The sequence below is a fragment of the Cibotium barometz genome, chromosome 2 (assembly GCF_041138505.1).
Source record: "Cibotium barometz isolate CiBa-2024 chromosome 2, ASM4113850v1, whole genome shotgun sequence".
NCBI classification, from domain to species: domain Eukaryota; kingdom Viridiplantae; phylum Streptophyta; class Polypodiopsida; order Cyatheales; family Cibotiaceae; genus Cibotium; species Cibotium barometz.
Genome location: NC_141047.1, coordinates 44,229,454 through 44,249,249, shown reverse-complemented (window position 1 = coordinate 44,249,249; position 19,796 = coordinate 44,229,454). Strand labels below are relative to the sequence as shown.

Sequence of the window (19,796 nt, the reverse complement as noted above, 5' to 3'; positions counted from 1 at the left end):
CAATTAAGTATCTTTTGGAGTACTTAATAGTATTGAAGATGCAATTAAGTCTCTTTTCAATACTTTTAACTTTTTCTACTCTTTGGAAGTTCTTGATAGGACTGTAAAGGACTTCACCTTACTGCAAGGTATTTGCCTGTACTGAAAATGACTTGACCTTTCTACAAGGTACATGATAGAACAAAAAATATAGTCACATTACTGGGCTTTGTAGTGCTTGAAGTTCAATGAACTTAAAAAGAGTGGCATGTGCAAAACCTGAGGCTCATCAACCAAATGTACCGGATGCTTTACAAAAGATCTTCTACCTATCCTCTTTCAACATATATCTTTTTTGTTCGAGGTACCCGAGTCTTTGTTGCTCATCAGGAGACAAAGACAAGGTCTTTGATCTCAGCTCTGATGATGTTACTTTGAAATGGCTATCTTTTGCATGCATAAAAGGGTAAGACTTCATCATCCTCTTTGTCTTGCAGGTGAGAATTTGCTGCAGTGAGGTTTCTTCTATGGATACCCAACACCTTTGCAAATTTGGAATAGCTAACATGCTTTGATGTGTCACCATCACCATTCAGTAGCATCATTAAAGATGATCTCTTTAGGAAAAGCTCATCTATCACCAAGTGAGGCACCTTCACTTGGGTCAATGTATTATGAATGTTGGTGATGAGAACTCTTTCAACGTCCAAGTTGTAGGTTGTATTTCATTGAAGGTTGGATGGAGGAGGAGATGTTCAAATATCTGCTTTGATTGCTTATATTCATACCATGTGTCTTCTTGCACACCAACACTTAGCCACAGCTTTGCAAATCTTCTTTCTTTCAGTTTCATCAAACTGGAGTATTCGTTCCCAACCTGTGCATTGCCTTTTCTTTTCTTCTTTGCTCCCTTTTCTTTGAAGCCCAATATTCCCTCATATGCCGTGTGACTTCGTGTGACAAATATGAACCACGTTAACCTACGCATCCACATTCTCGTTGATGTAACCTGAAATATTCATTTAAAAAATAAAAAACTCATTTTAAAAAAAAAGAGGGAGAGAGAGAGAGAGAGAGAGTTCTAGAGCATAACAAACAGCTCCATAGTGCAAATAGTAAAGAGCAGAACACACGAAGCAAAATAGGGGAAAGAGAAAAGGCAGGCTCATATGAGAGAGAGAGAGAGAGAGAGAGAGAGAGAGAGTTTGTGGCTCCCCTAGCAGCTCCATGGAGTTGATGCATTCAACTTGCAGCTCCATCCTTGCACGCACACACATGAAAAGATGCAGGGGTGAAGAGAGCTTGAGCTCTTGCAAGCACACACACACTCACAAAACTCTAAAAGAGAACACACAAGGTGAGAGGCTAAAAATCTTCTTCTTCTTCACACAACACTCAACACACCATATACAAAGATAAGAGTACACACAATATGAAAAGGTCCTCAACCAAATACATAAAAGGGTTCTCTATAGTGTGAACCCAACTAAATGAGCTAGCACTATAACTATGCCAGTCTCTAGAATGGCTGTCACACAGCCTGTCATCCCACTGGCCGCATATCACCCATGATCTCACCAACCATGCCAGTGGTGTAAGTGTGGGCCTATCCCCTAGGCGGGTCATCAGTGTCCTTCTCGGTACCCAATGCTTTGGTGAAGATGTCAGCGACCTGACATAAACAAGGTCAATGTCTCCTACCAAAACCTTTGCTCTAACAAAATGGTAGTGGACCTCTATATGCTTCGTGCGAGCATGAAAAACTGGGTTCCTGGCCAACTGTATACTGCTAATGTTGTCACAGAAAATGACAGCTTGTCTATCCACTGATAGACCCAAACCTGCAAGTAGCTTTCTCAACCAAGCTACCTCACATGCTGCCATTGCAGCACCTCTGTACTGGATAGAGCAACCGTAGGCTGCTTCTTGCTGCTCCAAGTTATAGTAGCACTCCCCAAAGAAAACATGAAGCCACTAATAGATCTTCTATCTGAGATATTACCAGCCCAATCAGCATTTGTGTATCCATGTACACATATCTCTATCCCAGTTTCATAAAATAGTCCACAATGCAAAGTAGACCTCACATACCTCAGTATGCATCTCAATGCATCCAAATGCAGCTTTCGAGGAACTTGCATAAACTGACTCACCAACCCAATAGCATAGCTCAAATCTGGCCTGGTGATCGTCATGTAGATCAAGCTTCCTACTATATGCCTATACATAGTAGGATCCTCCAAAATCTCTCCTGAATCTGCACTCAACTTGCCATTCTAATCCAATGGCACTAAGATAGGCTTATAGCCTGTCATACCATACTTGGACAACATGTCCAACCCATACTATCTCTGCAGTAATCCAATACCATGTGGTGGCCTAATCACCTCAATGCCCAAGAAATATCTGAGCTCCCCTAGATCCTTCATCTCAAACTTCTATCTAAGCAAGATCTTTACATCAAACATCTCTGCATCATGGTCCCCTGTAATGATCACGTCATCTACATAGATGACAGCAAGCACAACCCCTCTATCAGTGTGTCTCACATACAGCGAGAAATCTGCATTGGTTACATGAAAGCCAATAGTGACAAGATATTCAAAAATCTTGTCAGACCATGCTCTTGGTGCTTGTTTTAAGCCATATAAGGCTTTCTTCAACTTGCAAACATGCTCGGGGTGACACATCCTCATAACCAGGTGGCTACAACATATACACCTCTTCCTGCAAATCCCCATGCAAGAATACATTCTTTACATCCATTTGATGTAAAGACCATTGCTTTGACGTAGCCACTGCTATCACAACTCTCACTGTTGCCATCTTGGCAACTGGGCTGAAAGTGTCCTCATAATCAATGCCATATGTCTGCGCATATCCTTTGGCTACCAATCTAGCCTTGTACTTGCTTATGCTTCCATCACTGTTATGTTTTACTTTGTACACCCACTTGCATCCAATGGCTTTCTTGCCTTCAGGCAATTGCACTAAATCCCAAGTCTCATTTCCATATAGTGCATCCATCTCCTCATCCATAGCTTTCTCCCAACACACATTTTCGACAACCTCATCAATGCATGTGGGCTCTACAACCTGCACAACTTTTGCCATGTATGCATAGTGATGTGCTACATAACCATCATAGGTAAACCTCTGCACAAGATTCTTCACTCTCCTAGATCTTCGTCGTAGCTCTGCATTCATGGCTTCCATAGCCTTCTTTACACCAGGTGTTCTCATAGCTGGTATCCCAAGATCCTCATCAAGGCTCATCTCTGAGCCACTAGACTCTCCATCAACATGAGAATGCCCTCCTGCAGAAATGTCAGGCATACTAAGGGGGTCAACCACTTTCTCTTTGCCTTTATGTGATGTACTAATCACATTTGCAAAATGATGCAGCCTACCACTCCATGGTCCATCAACTGAACCACTAGATGAGGACTCTCCTGGTCCACTCAAAGACTGTGATTGCTGACTTGCATTTTGTGCAACCACATTTCCACTCACATCAGCCCCAACAGCTTCTTTTTCAGCAGCATACCAGCTGCTCATCTCATCAAAAACAACATCCCTGCTTACCCTCAACTCACGTGTAGCACGGTTATAGCACCTGTATCCCTTTTGCTCAAGGGAATACCCAATAAACACACATTTTTCAGATTTTGGATCCAACTCAGTTCTCAGCTCATCTGGCACATGCACATATGCAATGCATCCAAAATCATGTCAGTAAGCCTCTCCTCTGGAGTTACATCATATATAGCTGCAGTCGGAGTCCTATTCATGATGTAAACTACTGTAGAAACAGCCTCAGCCCAATAGCTATGCGGCATATTCTTCTCTCCCATCAATGCTCACGTAATCTCAACAATGTGCCTGTTTTTCTGCTCACATCAACTCCATTTTGCTGTGGAGTGTATCTGCATGTAAACTATCTCTGAATACCATTCTTATGTAAAAATTCAGAGAACTCATTGGAGAAGTACTCTCCCCCTCCATCTGACCTTAGGCACTTTACATGTTTCCCTGTTTGCTTTTCAATGATAACTCTGAAATTCTAAAAATGAGTGAACACCTCACTCTTCTCCATAAATTCTGAAAATGAGTGACCTCACTCTTCTCCTTCATAAAGTATACTCACACTTTCCTTGTGTGGTCACATCAATAAATGTCACATAATACCTGCAGCCTCCCATAGACATGGTCTTTTAGGACCCCATACATCTGAATGCACAACATCTAGTGCATTTATGCTCGCATTTCTGTCACGTGGAAATACATGCTTTGTTTGCTTTCCAAATTGGCATGCTTCACATATTTTTTGCATACCTTCAACTTTAAACTTTGGCAGCCCTATCACGCAATTCCTTTAGTCTGCATAGATTTCATTCTATGCACATTCACATGTCCAATTGTTCTATGCCAAATGTCTGTGTCTGGAACAATTCCTGAACCGTTTGCAAACATCACAGCACTCACTTCAGGTATGTTTACCTTCAATGTAAACATTCTGCCCACTCTATTACCTTTTGCAACCAACCTGCACTTGTCTTTTTAAAGTCTTCAACATAACAACCATCAGGGTTAAACTGAACTTGCAAACCCTGCTCAATCATCTGGCCAAATGAAACCAAATTCTTTGTTAGGTACGGAACATCTACAAGGTACTTCACTTTGCCATCCTGCATAGATAATGGCACATCTCCAACATGGGCAATTGGATGAGCAGTGTCATCCCCTGTTTCCACAAAACCTGGTCTTTCAAGGTTTTTCATCTCCTCCTTGAACCACTCTCCATGACTTGTGGTTCGAAGCACCTCTGGGAAAGAAAAGAAAGAACTGAAGGTAAGTATCTAGCCCTACAATACATCAGTATAAATCAACGTACCATACATCATCTTTATGTGCTGCTTCAACATTTTCAGACATGGCATTAACATGCTGCATAACAAACAATCTTTCATTATCCTCATTGTTTCGGCTCGAGGATGCATAGTTGTTTTGCTGCAATTTTCCATTTTGCATGTCAGCCTACTTCTTATAACAATCTGCCTGCACATGTCCAAGCTTACCACAATAAAAGCATCCACGTGTATCATTATACTACCTTTGCCAATCTCCATGACCTCTTTGACTCCCCTGCCTCTAAATTGGCCTCTTCCACCTACGTGTTGTTGTTGTTGTGAATTTTGGGACTGTTGTTGTTGCTGCTGCTAGCCATAATTCTGATTACCTATTTGGCCACCTCCTTGGCCGCGTCTACCTCGTCCTCTTCCTGAACTTGTGTAGAAGGCCTGTTGCTCTGAACTGTTTTTGTTTTGTGAAGACTGTTGATCTTCACCCAAGCTCTTCTCTTCTATAATCAACATAGGCACCAAATCTATGAAATTGGGAATGTTTTCCCGAGTTTGAATAGACGTCTTGAATGCCTTGTATTGTGACCGGAGACCACGTAGATAGACTTCCACCTTATCATCATCATCTACTGAAACACTAATAGATGCAAGGAATTCCATAATACCCTTGATCTTCAATGCATAGTCATTCACAGACATACTCTTTTTCTCCACAGTATGAAGTTCATTCTTCAACTGTATCTTTCGTGCCTTGGTATTTGTTTCATAGAGTTTTACCAAGGTGTCCCATGCCTCCTTGGGAGACTTGGCATCCTGTATGTGCCCAATCATGGTGTCCTGTATACTGATAGAGAGCCAATACATAACTTTTCTGGCTCCTTGGTTCTAATCCTTGAACTCTTTCACATCTACAGCAGTCGAATTGATCTCCGGTATCTATGGTGCCTCTTCATGCTCACCTTCTATGTAGTTCCAGTAACCCTTTCCCATCAGAAAATTTATCAACCTGAACCTCCAAGCATGGAAGTTGTTCTTGTCAAGCTTCTCAGCAAGCAACAATCTGGTTTATGCCATCATTTGACATCTTGCCAGACACACAAATTTACCAGAAACAGCACTCTGGTTTGTCTTGCACACAAACTGCTGTATTTTCTGTAGCGGTACTGTACTACACTCACATGTCACAACCAGTGACCTCAATGTGCATACATACACCCAATGGCAATTGTTTGACCTCCTTTGCAGCACACACAATGTCTGCACAGCCAATCTGTCTTCCTCCTGCAGTTCTTAAAACAGAGTTCTACATAGAATTGATGACTTACCCGCAGTGCTTGAAATCGCCTGCTTTTCAAAAAATGGAGGTCTTAACACGCCCGAAATGTATTTTCGACTGAAAAAAATTTTGTCCGATAGGACAGTATAGTTGCCCTCCTATAGCTTTACTCCCGCGAAGAAAGCTCCTCAATTAGAGATCGTTTGCCCCGGTGCCTCCCGTAGAGCTCTCGACAAGGGTGTAGTCGCCAACACAAATAAGGAAGAGTAGATGAAGCTCTTACCCTCATACCGCTTCCTGTGCTTCTCTTTCTTGTAGCTCAGCCCTTAGCATGAACCAGGCTCTGATACCATGAAAAGATGCAAGGGAGAAGAGAGCTTGAGCTCTTGCAAGCACACACACACTCACAAAACTCTAAAAGAGAACACACAAGGTGAGAGGCTGAAAGTCTTCTTCTTCTTCACACTCAACACACCATATACAAAGATAAGAGTACACACAATATGAAAAGGTACTCAACCAAATACATACTAGGGTTCTCTATAGTGTGAACCCAACTAAATGAGCTGGCACTATAACTATGCATGGCTATCACATAGCCTGTCATCCCACTGGCTGCATATCACCCAACCATGATCTCACCAATCATGCCAGTGGTGTAAGTGTGGGGCCTATCCCCAAGGCGGGTCATCAGTGTCCACTGCCTCACTAGATGAGCTCGATATCTCAACACACACACACACACACACACACACAGAGCAATGTCATGAATCTAGAGAGAGGGGTCCACACACGATGGCGTCTCAAAGATTCAATTACCAAATTTAAGAAGGGATTTGCAGCTCCATCCTTGTAGAGAGAATATATATTTATTTATTTATATATACATATATATACATACATATATATATACATACATACATACATACATATATATATATACACACACACACACACACACACACACACACACACACACACACACACACATATATATACATACATATATATATATATACATACATATTAGTAAATTTTCTTGTTTTTTAAATGCTTTTTATATTTTGAGGAAGTTTTATATTTTTTAATGGTATTTCTCTATGGTTTAGAAATTATAGGCCTGAGGTGGTGGGGTTAAAATCCCTTACAAGGACTATCTATTTTTCTGATTTTTAATGCCTTTGGAATTTTGTCTCAATAGGATCCAACGATCCTACTTGAGCACTTCACCTCCGATCGTTCTTCTTGAAGACGATTCCTATTGTCAGAGATGATTCTACCAAATGATTTTAGAAAAAATGATTTCGTGTCGAAATGAACCTTGATGGAATGATTCTAGCCAGAACGATTCAACTAGAACATCAACCAAAACGATTCAAGGAACTGGTCAATCCTTCTTCTAGGATCAGAACAATTAGACCCTAGAAATTCTAAATTTTAAATGATTCGACCCTTGAATCAAAAAAATTATAGTTAACTCATGATTTAAGAATTGGATCGTGCAATTGACTTTTGGGATTAGAACAATGTGTATACCTATCATTGTCAATGTCAAGTCGGGGCGCCTCAATTGTGGTGTATATATTATGTTGTTAGTAAATATTCCTTGTAGATTTGGCAAGTACACTGGCATTGATTCCCACATTCATGATTGTTATTGCTAATTGAATGCCATTAATGTGTCTGTAGACAATCCTAAGTATTAGGTCAATGATTATGCCAAAATGATCCAACTATAGGAGTCGAATCCATGATCCTACTAGTAGGATCAAAACAATCTAAAGGGGAAACAATTCCACTTTATAATCAGTTGTTTTTTCCTATTCCACTTTATAATGAGTTGTTTTTTTGTATTCCACTTTATAATGAGTTGTTTTTTTGTATTCCACTTTATAATGAGTTGTCTTTTTTTTTTGCTTTATAATGAGTTGTCTTTTTTTTTTTGGTATTCCACTTTATAATGAGTTGTCTTTTTTTTTTCTTGTATTCCACTTTATAATGAGTTGTTTTGTTGTCTTTTTTTTGCTTGGTACCTAGCTTATTATTCTACCATAAAAACATTTGAATAATTAGTGTGACTCAATTGAAAGAATGGACCAATTTTTACCCTTTGGACATAATTCCTAGTTTAGCCGAATTAGCCTATTTAACCTAATCTATTTCTTATGATATTAATGGAAAAGCCTATTTAACCTAATCTATTTCTTATGATGTTAATGGAAAAGCCTATTTAACCTAATCTATTTCTTATGATGTTAATGGAAAAGCCTCACAAGCAAGATTTCTAACCTCAATCTTGTAAGGGGGAGCTCAACTCGACCATCTATTTCCACCAATGAAGCAAAAATAACAAAACACACAAAAGAATGGCTATGGGTTAAGAAAAGCTCAAGCTAACACCTTTTTCACTCCTAGTCACTCAAACACACCTTCAACTCCACACCTAATCACTCTACCACAAGTTTTACAACTCATGGGTAAGGAAAAACAAACAATGGATCAATATAATTCTCCAAATCCACCCTAGCACTAGTTCTATTCCGTAGCAGTGATACCTTTTATTTACGAGAAGTTATAGCTTCACAACAAAATTTATCTTCACCAAGGAGTACAACCCATCTAAAGCATGAAAGTGCATTGATCATGATAATGGAAGGATCAAGGGGTGTCAAACCCTGAAGCTCTATAAATCCAATGTTTGGACCTCCATAATCTAATCACTCATCATGAGGGAGAAGCTAGCAAGCTTTCTTGCTTCTCACTCTCTCTCTCTCTCTCTCTCTCTCTCTCTCTCTCTCTCAATCACACTCCACATCTATTCACAAGCAAGAATTAAGCAAGCTTACCTCAAGCACACACACACACACACACACTTAAGCACTCACACGTGCAAGTAAGCAACTCAACAAGACTCCCTAGCTAATGACAAACATAAACATGAAAGCATGTAAGAATTAGGAAAGGAACAAGACATGCAAGAAGGAAGGAGCTCCCAAGCTTGAGCTCAATTGTTGATTAAATTATGAAAAGTGGCCTTACAAACCCTCATAAGTCACATTGGGCTTTGTTTGATCGCCCACACTTATGGGGTGCCCAAAACATGTTCTCATTACATATTTAAGCCTTATATGGATAACTTTTGATATAACGGTGGGCCTTGGGCCATATACAATGTGAAACATCTAAGTTAGGATTGGGATTACAAAGAGTGTACAGAAAAGAAATAACAATCACTTAAAGTTAGAAAGAAAGCCTATTCTAATCACACTAATTCACTCCCAAACACCCAAATAGCACACATAATCATTAAAAATAACTTATTTCCTTCTCTAGAGCACATACCTTGGATTCACATCCAAGGGAAAGAAAGAGTGAGAATAATAGAAGATTTTTGAGTAGATGATAACTCTACTCCCTTCCCTCATCCAAGTCGATCCTTGTGCTGTAGAAGCACCATTTTTGTTCATGTCATAACCTTCTTGCTCTCTAGTAAGAAACTTGGGTGTAGAGTCTTTATCTTGAGAAGCATTGCTACATTTACCCAATTGGATAGTGATGTTGTTCTTTCAATTCAAGTGCTAGAGATACCGATGTTTCCCATTGGTTCTTTCAATTCAAGTGCTAAAGATACCCCTGCTTCCCATGATAAAATATTATGGCTAAATTCAAAGTTGATAAGCATTCTTCATCTTTCTAAGTTCTTTCCAATTGGAAAGTCTACCCAAATCTTGATGGGCAGGGCTTCCAATGAGATATAATCACTTACACTTATATTAAGACATTGAGTGACACAATTGGATAAAAAAGGATTCCCTTTGTATATGAATTTCAACTTTTCTTGCTTGGTAATTCTTCATCTTTCTCTTTTGTGTCTCTCTCTACCTCTTTTGATAGTCTTTTTCCTTCTCTCTTTTTAAATGGCCTTTTCCTTTTTTGTTTCTCTTGTCTCTTTCCTTTTACCCAACTTATTTCTCTCCTTTTAGATTTATTTAGTAAATTTTTGCATTCATTTATTTTATTTATAGTAGTTGGATCCTAGTCAACATCTTCCACAAGTTGTAGTTTGGCTAGCTGGAGGCAACCCTTCTCGCCTTCAAGCTATGGTAAAGCTGTTATAACCACACAAAGGTGTTGTTGAGACCAAGGTACCTTGACATGAAAGTTTAAGCTGACATGCAATCAACTTAGACTTTCCACCCCCTATTCAAAGGTCTTACGAGAGACCTTTTTTCTTGAAGAGTTGTAGATTTATATAAGGAAGAATGGGATTCCCCCTAAAAGAAGCAACAATGTATTAAGGGAAGCTGCCTCCATTTCAAGCTCTCAAATTCACCACATAGTAACCATAGTTGTGAAATGAGACACCACAGTAAGTCCAACCGTTGGACTATCCATAACCAATCATAAAAACTAATAGCCAACCACTCACTAATCGATTATCATCGATGATTTTTTAGCCATAGTACCTTAACAAATTGATTAGGAAGAATAGCGCCCAACATGGCAAGATAAGGGGAAAGGGTGAAGGCACAGTGTAGCCCAATGAGGATGGCCAACAAGGATTCTCTACATCTCATAAAAGGTAGCACCTCTAGTAAGTCCCTAGCCTTTTAGTTGAAGATACTCTTTAATGGTCCATTCAAGGAAAATTATCTCTCCATAAAAAGTATGTCAAGTACAAAAAAGCTCATCCAATCCTCCTTAGCAAGCATAGAAGGCAACATATGTGGATAGAGCTCCTATCACAAGTTGCTAATACATTATAAGAAAATGATAACATTCTAGTATCTAAAGCTTGAAGCCAATTACCATTATCTAAAGCTAGTGCGCTCAGTAGAAGGAAGAGACAAGTGACCCCCACATCGAGACAACACAAGGCAAAGAGACTAAATGCTCAACTTTAAGATCCTAAGGAATCTAATGAGGTTATGTTGCCTACAAAGAGGTTTGTTTTCAATGACCCATTTATGGCAATATCACCATGTATTTAATGGTGTGCTTTGACGTCTCCTAGCTTAGAACAAGAATTCAACCAAATGACAAAAATATACTAACTAACACTTTTGCATTTTCTAGTATAGGGTCAGCATGCCTTGACTCCACACACTTCATGTAACCATTGATGAGAAAATTCCAAGAACACTCATTCTCAGACATTAAGTTGTCAAAAAACATTTGAGCATTGCAAATTACGCATAAACTAGGTAGTTCTAGAGTGATCTATGAGCTTGTAGCCTAGTTTTGAACATGTAGGTGTGCAAGCGTAGAGCATAGGCTTGTTTTCTCTCTCTTGTGCACTTTTTCACTTGTAAATGATGTGTGTAAGGTTCTTAATCAAGGACTAGGAGATCATCCCTTGTTTTAGAGAAAGGTGTGCATCCTTTAAGCTAATGCCCTCTTGAAGATTTTGGATGATTACTAATGCAAAGCATGTGTGAATAGGTATAGAATGAATAATAAAATTCTTAAAACTTATATGCACTCACAACTACTACTCTTTTCTTTCTGTTTTTAAATTTTCAAAGTATAATTTATGATTATTCAATAATTGTTGTGTCTTTCCATGACACCAAGATAGAAACCTAGGATGTAGTTGGAAACTACTAACATCTCATGCATCTTCATGGCTTAAATTTGAATACATATTTTCAAGAAGGTATGTAAGTTGGCTTCAGGGCACCTTCTAGCACATCAATATTTCCCTCTTATAGCTCATCACATATCATCAACATACTTCCATTGCTACTTCCATTTCATTTTCCACTCTAGAGTCAAGTCAACGTATCTCTATTGAAAGTCATAAATGATGTACTTGAAGAAAAAATGCAAGATGATAAAAATAGTAGAAAATTAAAAAAAAGGAAAATGGGATACTGGAAGAACATTCCAAGCCAATTCGGTGACTAGATTTTCCTTCATTCTTAAGCTTGTGAAAAATATAAACAGTGAACCTTCAAATGTAAACCACTTCCATAGTGTGTAGTTGGAAAATGAGCCAAGATTTAATGCTATAATTAAAAGCTAATATATAATAGATAAGCACCCACGGAAAGTGTATGAGGAACAAGAGGTTGATGGTGGAAAGGTTACCAAATCAACAAGATGGAGAAAAGCAGAAAGGTGCAGCCATGTACTACAACACTTGAAAATTTACAAGAAGGCCCTTCAATGCCTAGATGAGAAGAAAAATAATTAAGGATGTCCACAATTGTTCAATTTATGATTGTATTGCACATCGTTGGAAATCCTAGGGTGGAATATCCAAAGTGAAGGTTGTCACTTAACTTCATTGGGCTCTGCGTTACTCCAACATTTCCTACACAATATTGGAATGGCCAAGTGGATGGGACTTTCCAAGGTTTATGGCTGAAATTGTCAAGTAAATTCTACAACATAAAATAACAAATGCTAAATTTATTGTCATTTTCTTGATGAAATGATTGCGCATGATGATAACAACACTTCATGAGCATACATGAATGCCTATTTTGTAGAAAAGCACATGTGTCATGTCATGTGATATATGTAGACTTATATCTTCAAATTAAAAAACAGTGCAAATCTAAAATTTTAGTAAAGCTGGTTATTAATTGCTTGACAAGTGTTGGTGCGATGACCTTGGAGGAGATATGCAAAAAGGTTATCTACGTTGAGGTTGATGGTTGCTTAGTAATGCATGGAAAATAAAACTAGTCTGTGTGTACGATTGAAAATCTCTTTTTGTCCTTACATGCTAGGGATACATTGCACGGCTTATCGGACAAATTTGGCCTATAGGACTTTGATGCTGTACAAAAAGTGAAAGATTTGGTACATAAATCTTAAAGAGTCCAATGGAAAAACCGTTATACTATGCTTATCGAGGTAATTAATGAGGGAAGGAAAATGCTTAAGCACATTTGTACAAGAGAGATCTCACTAATTGTTCTGCTAGAGTTGCTCTTTAAAGAGTATAAAAAGTTGTTCTAATTGTTCACAAGCTTGCTTTTTGTAAGGGTAAAGGACAAGGAAAAGCAAAGAAAGTTATATCTTTTCACTGATGTGGAAACATTCATGCTTAGATTCAAGGGAGTTCCATTGTTTCCAATATTTATTCAACCTTGAGTAATTGGGGCACTCAATGCTTACACTAAGTAAACCTATGGTAGTTTGAGAATTCAAACTCCCAAAAACTATAAAGTTCTTGTAGCTAACCATGAGAAATACATTTATGATACTTGTAAAGATTGGGTTGAAGAGAACTACCCCTTCTTTGTATAAGGTTTATAACATAAAAGTGGCAAAAAGGGAACTAAAAAGACATTAATGTTTTTATGTAAAATATTTTGCAAACAAGAAGAATTGGAGAGAGAGAGAGAGAGAGGGAGAGGGAGAAGCAGAGGGATCAACTAGTTCTTAAAAAAATCATTGGAAAAAATTTGGGCTGAACTTTAAAGAGGTTTATATATATATAAGTTATTAAAAAAAATAATTCTAGTGAAATTATTCTTAAAAACCTATTGTTATTATCTATATATTGATTATTGCACTATCTTTTACTATATTAAATATTAAAGTAAACCTTGTTAGTGGTAGAATAAAAGATTTGATAGCTTGCTTAAACACAATAAGTTGAATAAAGAGAAAGATGGCATAACCTAATGACATTAAAGTATGAATTTTGAAAATCCACTCGCAAGGTGCCTACCTAAATGGGATAATTTCAATACAAAAAAAAATCTTTGAAAAAAAGGTACTTCCCTTTCTTCCATGAGCCAAAGAAGAAGTTTGCACATACCATGTACATAATTAGTGCCCCCTAACACCCCCTATTTGCATGTGCACACACATCCATGTGGGGGGTGGGCGACATTATCATTGCGATCTTCTACATGTCGAGCTTTAGCAAATTCAAGTCGCATGACCACACTTCGATGCCCTCGAATGGATTATATGTCATTAATTGGCTTGGCTATGATGTTAAGAGACTCATCTCTTCTCTATGCCTTGTTCATACACCCATACATGCATGCGCACACACACGTGTACGCGTGACACCAATAATAGCAACATACTATAATTTCAAAGTTTAGGATATAGGGCATTAGAATCCTTTTTCAATGTTGATTTCCCCTAAATAGTTATCATATACACCATGAAAAGTCCACCCTAAATTTTGTGTGTGTAAGTTAAGTTAAATTGGCGTTTAAGGACATGTATGTATGCTCATGTACATAAAATGCTTCATGCTTGTATACGATTCACATGGTGTGTTTGCACCTCCTTTCTTACCTTTATTCCGCTTTCAGTGATGCAGATTGAAGCGATTCGTACGCTGGAGGGCTCACCGCAGACGCGAATAATGCATGAAACTTTTATTTACCAGTTATTATCTTTTACATAAGCGAAGAAATTTGTGTGAGAAGGTAAAGATATTTTTGATGTAGCCGCTTCTTTTCATCAAAGCCATCGCATGCAGAGTGGGAGGAGGGCTTCAAATAACGTGAAGGCTTTCTCATCTAAAGCGATCTGCATCAACGAGGAGGAAAATGACATGAAAGCGGTAAAAGGAAGGAAACATTAAGAGACATATAGAACAATGAGCCATGTTCCCCGGGGAATGGGAAGTGAGGGGTGGAGCACGCTGGGTAACGAGAATAATAAGCATGGAGGAGTTAAGGGGTCAAGTTTCAAGAAATTCTTGAGTAAGGGGGAGGGGCACATGGGGGGTATGATTATGTATTGCATCACACCTCCAAAGAAAGGGTGGGCACTTGGGGGCGTATAGATGGTGAAAAGGGAGCATGCAAAAAAAAGAGGAAGAAAAAATGGGAGTGGGCGCTAAGGCAGAAAAAACGCATAAATTATGAAAAGGCTGTAAAAAAAAGGAGTGTAAGTGTAGCCAGTGTCGCCAAGCGCAATGTCAAAAGGTAGAAACTCGAGTCCCAACGGGCCAGGTTGGCCGGTTGTGGGGACCACCACTGCCTTGCATGTGAACTGCCAGCGCAGCAACAGGAGTCTTGCACGAGCCGCAGAATGGGTGGGAACGGTAGGTCCGCACAGGTGGGCGTTTCGAGCCACGCAGGCTCAAGCGTGACGACGTGGACGTGAAACGATAGGTTGGTCGGTTTGTCAAAACGAGGAGGTGAGACCATCGCCCAACGGCATTGCCAAGTAGGATGATGTGCGCACGGCCGTGGCAGAGGGACGTTTGCTGATGTGGCAGAATAGCATGGAGCGGATGTGTCGAGGCCACGTGCATGCCAGCTGGAAGGGAGGCTGCATATGTGTCGAGGCCACGTGCGTGGTTCAATCTGGAAGTGGGCTATGTAGCTCTGACAAAGGGGACTAGGAATCCTATCTTCACCATACCTCTCGCTTTCTCTCTCTCTCTCTCGCTGTGTCTCTCTCTCTCCTTCCTGCTGCTCTTTTTTGCCCTCTTCCCCTCCCCTCTCCCGGCTTTTTTTTCTCTTAGCGCGCGCTCTCTCTCTCTCTCTCTCTCTCTCTCTCCCTCCCTCTCCCTCATTCCCTCCCTTCCTCTCCCTCAATCCTTAGTCCGCTTTGTACGTCCATCCCCAATGGTACACCACCCCTCTTTCAATGGCCCCCCTTTCCCTCATCTGTCACTCGCCAACATTGCCCGCCTCTAAATCACACCATTACTTGCTTCTGTCTCCTCGGCTTCCTTGTCACTAAGGTATGTTCCTCACTGATTCAATGAACTAGCCAGCACCGCTATCCTCTTGTGGTTTTGATTATTTGTCCCAATTTTGATCTCTGATTTCGACTTTGGTTAGCAAGAGATCTGCAAATATGGGCTTTCAATTCCTCAATAAGATACTTGGGAAATGGATTTAACCGCTCTTACTTGACAGTGCTTTGGAAGAGTAGAGTTTTGGCCATTAATAACTGTTCATGTCCAAAATGCCTACACGTCGTTGTGCAGGGTCATATTTAGGAAAGCATTCGCGTAGAGTAACAACGATTAGGTTTTTAGAGAAATGGCCTAATCCTGGCAAGTAGCGGTGTATAAGCCCATCGTGTTGTAAGTTGTAGCACTTGGAAAACCGGGAATGCGGGATTTTTTTTTGGCTACGCATGTACATTCGGCTCGTGTGCACACATGCGAAAACGTAAGGACAAGTAAATTAAGCCACGTGAGTATCTAATCTAAGTCATTTTAATTCACTTGTTTCTGCAGATACTGCTCTACTGAAACATGGTAAAGGCAGGGAGATGGTTGCGAAATCTGCTCGGAGGAAGGAAAGACTCCTCAACCAAAGACAAACCAAGCGAGCAAGTAAGTATTTTCTTCCGCAATTTTCAGAAATACATAAATTTGGGAGCAGTTAACAAAAGGCAACTCAAAAAATCATATTTCGCCAAGACGCAATCAAGGTGGGCCACTGCATTGTTATCTTTGTTGCAAAGCTATCAGAAGCTTTGTGGAGAATGCATCTCTAGAGTTATTGTGGTTGGGGCAATGGGGCCATCGTCATGTGAGATCTATCACTCTCATTGAAGCCCCGCTTTAGGGTCACGGGTGGTTATGCGGTTTCACATACATCTCATTCAAGCCGGTCTTTGAAGTCGGGACAACTGCCAACTTTATTGGCCGCGACAAATATAATCTCATAACGTAGCTTGCTAGCCTCTGATGACCGTCATGTAGCTGCATGCTATGTTAAAGAACTGACCGTGGACAGTGTGACAACAGAAGAAAGACAGGCGTAGGTGGAGTTTTGGGCGGTCCAAGGCTCGTAGCGGGGAGGCAACCGGGAAGTCACCGGCAAAGGACACTGCCGCTGGCCGTGATGAGGAACAGAGCAAGCACGCCATGGCGGTTGCGGCGGCCACTGCAGCAGCGGCAGAAGCGGCAGTAGCCGCCGCCCAGGCAGCCGCGGCAGTTGTCCGGCTGACCAGCAATGGGCGCTCTTTGTTCAACGGGGGCGTGAGCAGGGAGGAGTGGGCAGCTGTCAGGATCCAGACCGCCTTCCGGGGTTACTTGGTGAGGACACTGACTGGCAATCACCAGTTAACCTTGGGATCTGAAAATAAACCGTAACGTCTAGCTTGCTCATTTCAATGCTTAACATAATTAACTTTTTGTAAGATTTTTCCCAGGCTCGGCGTGCCCTCCGAGCTCTCAAGGGGCTCGTGAAGCTGCAGGCGTTAGTGCGGGGTCACATAGTGCGAAAGCAGGCGGCCATCACTCTGCGTTGCATGCAAGCTTTGGTGCGCGTCCAGGCGAGGGTGAGGGCCCGGCGCGTTCGCATGTCGGAGGAAGGCCAGGCCGTTCAGCGCCAGCTTTTTTACCGAAGGCAGCAGGAAAGCCGCCCCAGGAGATCAATGGTGGGTTCAAAGATACGCTCAAATTAAAATAAAAAATGATATCAAGTTCCGTCCGATTGTCCTGAATTTCCCAAATTTTTTTTCTACCTCAGGACCGGTGGATTGGTAGTTCTGGTGCTGAGCTGGAATCCAGATCGAGGTGGATGGGTAGTTCTGGTGCAGAGCTGGAATCGAGATCGAGTAGCAGGCAGGAAGGCCCTAATCATGCCCATGCTACCAAGCGTGAGAGGGCAGCAGCCATGTCCAACGGACTATCTGATCAAGTGGGTGTGCTATCATTTTCTTAGTGATTTCATAATGTGGATTGCACACTCTAATAATGCTCAACATAACCTTAACATTTTACAGCTCCGTAAAGCTCCACCCAAGCAGAACTCCATGGTTATAGACTGTGAGCCTGATAAGCCCCATTGGGGGTGGACATGGCTTGACCGCTGGATGGCCGCCCGGCCATGGGAGAGCCCCTTCTTCGATGAGCTCATGAATGGGATGATGGACGGCGATCGAGAAGACTTACCGGCCAAAATTGTCGAAATGGACACAGGCCGCCCGCGGCCCGGGTCAACGACCAAAAGGCGAAACGGATCCATGTCTGAAACGGGCTCGGTGGAGCCCAGCATGGCGTCGACACCGCATCAAGCCACTGCCGCCAGCCCATTCGCGGCTGGCCGCCCACACTACCAGCAACAGCAAATGCTCTACGGTGGGCAGACCAGCCCAAGCGGACGGCTTTCTATACCTAGTCCGGTATCTGACGGGGTCGCGGCGGCTATGATCCATGATCTGAGCCCGACGGCCATAGCAACGGGCGCTGAGTTCAATCTGAGAGCGGAGGCAGACAGCACGCTATCGACGGCACAGAGCAGCCCGCGATATGGTTCGACAGCCGGTGGCAAGCGGAGTGCATTCGGGACACCCAGGGCACCACACGACTACGATGACAAATATTCGGAGGATTTCGGTGGGTACCCCAATTACATGGCAACGACCCAGTCGGCCAAGGCCAAGGTGCGGTCGCAAAGTGCGCCCAAGCAGCGACCCGATCCGCCTGAGAAAGGGCCCCTGGGCTCCAAGAAGCGCCTCTCTATGCATGAAGGGGGCGGTCGCGTGGCAGCTTCCATGGCGGCGCGCATGCAGCGATCCTCCTCACAGGTGCGCTCCGCCGTTAAAGGGTTCACTCCGGGTCCACTCCGCCTGGACCGCTCCTCGATGTCCCTGCGTGACAGCGACACCTCCTCCGTTAACGGCGATTTTCGCCGCGCTTTCAAATAAGAATCGAAAATTAGCGTAACATGAGAAAGTCACCTCCTCTGAGACAGCTCGGTCAGCTCGTTATTGTACATCACAAACATTTTTAAAGAATTTTGGGCCTTTTTCTATGTTTATTAACTTTCTTTCGCTCATGTAATGTTACCTTCAAAGGTCTGATGTATAACGACCTTGTTCTTCTAACTGTAGAGAAGTCTTGGTGTAATGCGTTTTTTAATCGATGGAATTTCTGCTCTAGTGAATCTTTGTTGTTTTGAAAATCAAAGCATCAAACGGATTACAATCAATCTACCCATTACTGTTTTACCATTACTGTTTTTTTATTAAATTGTTAGAGAAATGCTCGTACGCAGCAGAATGGTAGTAACATTTTAAAAAAAATGGTGATAAAATAAAAATGGCATTTGTTTGTCGACAATCGAGGTTGATTTTTTTAACTAGTAATTTAAATTTTGCCCATGTTATCCCAACTAGCGATAAGAGTCTTCTCTTTACGAATTTATGGGATACATCTGTGCCATGTTTACCTCAGCTCTTAAAACAAAACAAAACCTATGTTCTCCCAACTAATTAATACCAAATTAATGAATTTCTTTTTTAAAAAAAGAACAAACTTCGGCTACTATATTCAAATTATTAAAGACATTGGATGTGGGTATTAAACCTAGAGAAAATTTAAAGTATGATATCTATATATTATGTAAAGGAAAAATTTCAAAAAAACTGCCACGTGGCAAGAATTTGGAGGTTCGGGAAAAGAAAGAGGAGGTTTGAGGAGGGGTAGAATTTGAATTTGGAGGTTCTAGGAGGTGTTCGGAACACAAGTCAGCTCACTAGATGTGGATTTGCCCATGGGTTACCTCACAAGCTTTTCTTCCTCACAAAGGCAAAAGATATTTACTGGATGTGGATTTGCCCATGGGTTACCGCGCAAGCTTTTCTTCCTCACAAAGGCAAAAGATATTTGCAAAAGTTTGCACGATTGTACCATGCAATATAGCCCTTGTCTATGCAAAGAAATGATGGGACTTTTAAAGCTTCCACTAGCTGTGTGAAGTTATTATAAGTGATTAGCAAGT

At 41.1% G+C, this 19,796-nt stretch overlaps 1 protein-coding gene across 1 annotated transcript; it reads left to right on the top strand.

Moving 5' to 3' along the window:
* The first annotated feature begins 15,454 nt into the window (after nucleotides 1–15,454).
* LOC147641122 (protein IQ-DOMAIN 17-like) lies at nucleotides 15,455–18,954 on the top strand. The gene is made up of 6 exons (XM_086818321.1): nucleotides 15,455–15,793; nucleotides 16,298–16,396; nucleotides 16,814–17,104; nucleotides 17,221–17,448; nucleotides 17,541–17,711; nucleotides 17,797–18,954. Exons 2-6 carry the CDS (start codon nucleotides 16,316–16,318, stop codon nucleotides 18,718–18,720), a joined length of 1,695 nt encoding a protein of 564 aa, XP_086674447.1. The 5' UTR covers nucleotides 15,455–15,793; nucleotides 16,298–16,315; the 3' UTR covers nucleotides 18,721–18,954.
* The last annotated feature ends 842 nt before the right edge of the window (nucleotides 18,955–19,796 follow it).